The 6,000-nt window shown below is 45.1% G+C and overlaps 1 protein-coding gene across 1 annotated transcript in view; it reads right to left on the bottom strand.

Moving 5' to 3' along the window:
- Positions 1-634: 634 nt before the first annotated feature.
- Positions 635-6,000, bottom strand: part of espnla (espin like a) — a 34,343-nt gene continuing 28,977 nt past the window's right edge. The window contains exons 10-11 of the mRNA XM_034080547.1: positions 3,947-4,899; positions 635-1,420 (exon numbers count right to left, since the gene is read on the bottom strand). Of these exons, the coding sequence (XP_033936438.1) occupies positions 889-1,420; positions 3,947-4,899 (1,485 nt within the window). The 3' untranslated portion in view covers positions 635-888. The remainder of the gene's footprint in view (positions 1,421-3,946; positions 4,900-6,000) is intronic.

Below are 6,000 nucleotides of genomic sequence, written 5' to 3'. Positions count from 1 at the left end.
CTTGCGTTGACCAAAGCCCGACGAGGTCATTTGTCTCTTCCGCGGTCCATGCTGCTTACATTTAATGGCATCCATCCTGGTTCGTAGTTGTGTGTGTTGCTGTACAGAATTTGCGGCATTTTGTTGTTGTTGATCAGGTTAATTCCGCCCCCCGCCTCCAACGTAAGCGTGAAGTATTGGTTCTTGGTTCTTGCCGGGCAGCTGAGAACCGGTTTTCGGTGCTTAGAGCCGGCCCCGCTGCGGTGGAAAGAGGAAGAACCAGAGCTAAATCAGGCTCTAGGCCGGAACTGGCTCTGGAACCGGTTTGGTGGAAAAGGGGCATAAGTGAGGGTCAAGGGGATCCCTGATTTGTTTTGCCCAGTAGGCCCGTTCAGTAATCCATCCATGTCAATAAGGTAAGAAATGAATAGAATACATCATGTTAGTGAAATAAGTCTTTACAGTAAGTTAATAATGAATAATCAAGCTCTAAGGAACACACACTCTACTTTGGCTTTTATAATAGGGCTGGGTATGGTTTGAAATTAATTACCAATTTGTTAGCAATTCCAAAATATCTAATGGATATCCTTTATTACAATTTATAAACAAACAAATATTTTATAAATTCAACAACCAATTTCCAAACCTCGAAAATGCATAATGGTTGGAGTTGAATGGTTTTAACACAATAAAACACAGTATAAAATCTACAAAATTAGAACTAAAATCAGGTAAGATCTGAGTAAACTTGGCAAGAACCTGGCTAAGCACTCTATGCTAACTGTCTAGACTTGATAGTTGACTATTGCAACAGCAACCAAAATAAAATTCAAGCAATATGTTTTAAGTTTGATACCCAGCCCTAATGTAAACTACAAACAATAGAAAAATATCAAAAACATGACACTACTCAAAATCAAAAATCTCTGCCTCTTTCTCTTTCCAAAAAGCAAAACTGCGGTCGATGTATTTACAGATTTCTTCATTGCTAAAACTGGAAATGTCAGTTCCGCTGTTCAGCATCCCCTCGTCTGGCGTAGGTGTCTGCACAATGACCTTAGGGACCTGCCTAACCTCTGGGAGGATATGTTTCACCACTTCTACAGCGCTTTCAGGCTGACTCGTGGTGTTTCCAAAAAACTTCACTTTCATGTCCTCAAAGCCGTCCTTCCACTCGCGGTTCCCAGCCTCGATGTCCTGAATGACAGCCTTATGGAAGTCCCTGACCAGTTCCCAGGGAAAGCTCCCCACATGGTCGAACACCTCGAAACACAGCAGGTGTCTAATTTTGCGTTCGTCTACAGGAAGCTCCAACTCCAGGATGTGGAAGTATCCCAGCATGAAGAGGTCCAGAGTCAGGTTGTCGTACTCCACCGGTACACCGTCCAAACGAGGGAGGAACTGCTCGGGGGAGTATAGAGCCTGCTGCCTGTGGAGCCTGAACACAACACTCAATGGTTATTCGGTTTGTGTTGACACTCGGCTGAAAATAAAGATGGTACGCTGAACCGTTATTTTGTTGAATAACTTCAATGATCATCCACATTTCAAACTTGTTTTTTTTTTTTATTTCTTTCTAATGAATTAATCAACTTATTGTTATTTTGAACAATTTTTAAAAACCTATTTTTGTTCAGTGAATATATTTAAGTCTTGATTAAAGCAAACAAATTCTCCACTGGGGCGTAGTGTAAGAACTAAAAACAAACTGATTAGCTTGCAAAGTTGATTTGGCAAACAGGTAAGCAAACAATTCCCTATTAACACATTTAACAGACATTATGCAACAATATAAATTATATTTGTGTCCACATAATCATTTCAGGTGTGTTTTCTTTGCTTAGCATGTAGCATATATGGATGGTGAATTACAGCTTGTATGTACAAAAGTTACTGTCTGCTGTTGAAAAAGAGTTGATGAAAGCTGTGAGAAGAAAATAGTACATTTGCTGGCTATAAAACCTCCAACCAACAAACCATACCGCTGTGAGTATTTGAGAGTCAAATTGAGTTGTATGTGGATATAGTTGAAGAGACAAGGTTGAGCATCAATTACCAAGAGGTTAAATGTTAAACAAACATATTATGCCACCAAGTGTGAGAAATACTGTATTAGTAGATGATATTCGCTCTTCTTTTTCTGACTCACCATTACTCACCGCTGTGTCACCAGACCCACAGTTCACCCACACACTAACCTCCTTTTCCCCTCTCTCTCCAAGTGAGGTTCTTACCCTAATTACCTCTGCCCGTCCTACCACCTGTCCTCTGGACCCTATCCCTTCAAACCTCCTTCAGACTATCGCTCCTGATATTCTACCGTTTCTCACCCATTTCATCAACACTTCTCTAACTTCTGGTCACTTTCCAAACAGTCTCAAGGAGGCAAGAGTAAACCCTCTCCTAAAGAAACCCACTCTCAACCCGTCAGGTGTTATAAACTACAGGCCTGTCTCTCTCCTCCCGTTCCTGTCGAAAACACTTGAACGCGCTGTCTTTAAACAACTCTCCTGTTATCTCCATCAGAACAACCTTCTGGATCCGCACCAGTCTGGTTTCAAGGCAGGTCACTCCACAGAAACTGCTCTCCTTGCTGTCTCTGAGGAACTGCACACGGCTAAAGCAGCCTCCCTCTGCTCTGTCATCATCCTGTTGGACCTGTCTGCTGCATTCGACACGGTGAACCATCAGATCCTCCTTCACACTCTTCAAGAACTTGGAGTTTCGGGCTCTGCACTTTCCCTCCTCACCTCATACCTCGAAGACCGCACCTACAGGGAGTCCAACCCTTGTCAATTAACTACAGGGGTCCCTCAGGGCTCTGTCCTTGGTCCCCTCCTCTTCTCTCTGTACACAAACTCGCTCGGATCAGTCATTAGCCCACATGGTTTTTCATACCACTGCTACGCTGACGACACCCAATTAATTCCGTCCTTTCCCCGCTCAGAGACCCAGGTCGTCGCACGCATCTCTGCTTGTCCAGCGGACATCTCTCAGTGGATGTCTGCTCACCACCTCAAGCTCAACCTTGACAAGACTGAACTGCTTTTCCTTCCGGGAAAAGATTGTCCCACTCTTGACCTAACAATCAACATCAGCACCTCTATTGTTTCCCCGACTCAGACTGCAAGGAATCTGGGTGTGACCCTAGATAACAACCTGTCCTTCACTGCAAACATCGCTGCTACAACCCGCTGCTGCAGATACACGCTCTACAACATCAGGAGGATACGTCCCCAGCTGACCCAGAAAGCCACGCAGGTTCTGGTCCAGGCTCTCGTCACCTCACGCCTAGACTACTGCAACTCCCTCCTGGCTGATCTACCTGCATGTGCCATCCGACCTCTGCAGCTCATCCAGAATGCAGCGGCTCGTCTGGTCTTCAACCTTCCAACATTTTCCCACACCACGCCGCTCCTCCGCTCCCTTCACTGGCTTCCGGTAACTGCTAGAATCCACTTCAAGATAATGGTACTTGCGTACCATGCTGTGAATGGATCTGGCCCTTCCTACATCCAGGACATGGTTAAACTATACAACCCAGCACGTGCACTCCACTCTGCATTGGCCAAACGGCTCGCTGCACCCGCACTGCAAGGGGGACCCAAGTTCCCATCAGCAAAAACACGTGGGTTTGCTATCCTGGCTCCAAAATGGTGGAATGAGCTCCCCATTGAAATCAGGACAGCTTGCATATCTTCCGGCACAGACTGAAAACTCATCGCTTTCGACTCCACTTCGAGCGATATAATTACTAACAAAGCACTTATATACTAATAAAGGACTGGCTTATCTAAAGTCAGTTGAGTAGCACTTGAAATGTTTTAGCTCTATGAAACCTGATGTACTTATATGATTCTGTTTTCTTGTTGGTCGAACGCACTTATTGTAAGTCGCTTTGGATAAAAGCGTCAGCTAAATGCAATGTAATGTAATGTAGTATGGGGCAATCGTACGGAAATACCTGCGTATTTGTCTGGACGGGACACTGGAGATCATGCTCCTCCAGTTCCCCAGCATCTTGTTGACGGCGCTCCTCTGCTTGAAGAAGTGTCCCAGAGAGCTGTTCATCATGTTGGACGGGGCGCTCTCCACGCTGGTCCTGCGACCCAGCCCTGGTTGGTCGCACATCCCTGGGTTCCATCCACTCGTCTTCCTCTCTGCTGCGTCCTTACTCTTCAGGGTCACGGTGTAGGCCGACTTCTTCCAGTGGCCTAAGAACAGCACCACTATACGCTCCTTTCTGAGGCTGGTGGTCTCTAGAACATCTGCAACATTTTCATCATAGTCAATGCCGGAGTCGCTGTTCTGGTCCGTCTCTGGGGCCGGACACAGGACTTTAGGATTATTGTCTGACTCTGTGCCCTCAGGCTGTGTGGGGGAACACAACACAACAGCCTCCTCTGGCTCATCTGAAGGTGAGTTCTCTGTCTCAAAATTATACTTCAGAGTCCTCACAGACACACCAAACTGATGGATTTCATTCTCTATCCTCTCCCTGCGGCCCCTGGTGGAGTTCTGTCTGTCTGGCGTCTGAGAGAAGACGGATATGAGCTCGGTGTTGGGCATCTTACAGTAGGGCTGGTCTGTCAGGTTGGTCATGAGCAGAGACATGCTTTTCACGATGCCCGAGATGCGGCCACACCACACTGGTAGAGGAACTTGACTTGAGAAGTTTCTAAACTGTGTGTTGACTGTGATATTCACTATGGGGGCGGGCAGAATGTGCCGGAGCTCCTCAGCTAGACGAGCGAGCTCAATCTCGTAGCCTTCACAGTTCCTCTGCAGGGAGACGTTGGCGATCTGCTGCTCCACATAGATGAGGTCATCCTCAGTCAGCAGCTCACCGGAGGGCCCCAGGATGGCGTTGTGGGCTTGGGAGTACCTCCAGCTGACTTTGGCATATCTGCCATTTTCCTGCAAGAGAAGAGGCCGGCAGCAGGCAGCAAATAAAGATGCGGGATGTCATTTTCATATTCCACATGGCTTAAGCGTGAGACGAAAAGACTAATGCAACAGTAAAACTGGGATCCAAACCTCAGGAATATAACTTGACCAGTAATATGATATGTGTTCAGTGATTTGTTAGGTGCAATTAAAAGTAAATGATGATTGAGTTTCCAAGTTTTTTTTCAAATTGTCAGGAATGCAGATTTAGAATAGCATCACAAATTCAGCTAACTGTGGTCAGGCTCAATGAGCATTTGTTTAGAAGGGGCTGTGCAGAATTATACAGATTTTACTCATTTAAAAATGAATAAAAGTGTTTCATTTTGATTCTCCCAAATGATGACCTATTGACTAACTCTTTTAGGTGATTTTATCAAAACAAAATCAAATTACACAAAATCTATCCACAAGTCAGGGATAATGTCAGGGATAATGAAAACAGAACGATGTTGATCACTGTTTCACATTATCCCGCTTATTACCGGTTACATTACATTACATGTTACTTGTTAGACGCTTTTATCCAAAGCGACTTACATACTCAATACTGTGGGCAATCCCCACAGGAGCCATTTGGGGTGAAGTGTCTTGCCCAGGGACACAACGACATGCTGACTGCAGTGGGGTTTGAACCTGTGACCTCCTGATCCCAACACCAAGGCTCTATCCACTGCGCCACACGCCTCCTCGGTCACATACTAAATACAAAAAATATCATATTGCTTCCACTAAGATTTTTTTTTTCCAATCCACGACGTACCAACGGCTGGAACTTCAAATAACAGCAGCACTGATGGAGGATTTCTGTATCTGTCCAAGTTCACAGATCTGTTCCACTAACACTTGAACAATGCCAGAGCCCACACCGTGTTCCTTTGATCCTCTTTGCAACAGCCATTATTTTGCTTAGCAGTGGTTGTGTTATGTGTTATTGATTATTAAAAACGTCTAAAATAGCCAGATTGACCAATCAGAATTGAGTATTTAAGTAAGCCGTGTGATAACTCCTGAATAACACCCAACTAGAACATGTCTAAGCTGGCCACGAACCTATCACATAAGATATGT

This window comes from Pseudochaenichthys georgianus, chromosome 4 (assembly GCF_902827115.2).
Source record: "Pseudochaenichthys georgianus chromosome 4, fPseGeo1.2, whole genome shotgun sequence".
NCBI lineage: Eukaryota > Metazoa > Chordata > Actinopteri > Perciformes > Channichthyidae > Pseudochaenichthys > Pseudochaenichthys georgianus.
Note: the sequence above shows the minus strand (reverse complement) of the source record. Positions and strands in the feature narration are given on the sequence as shown.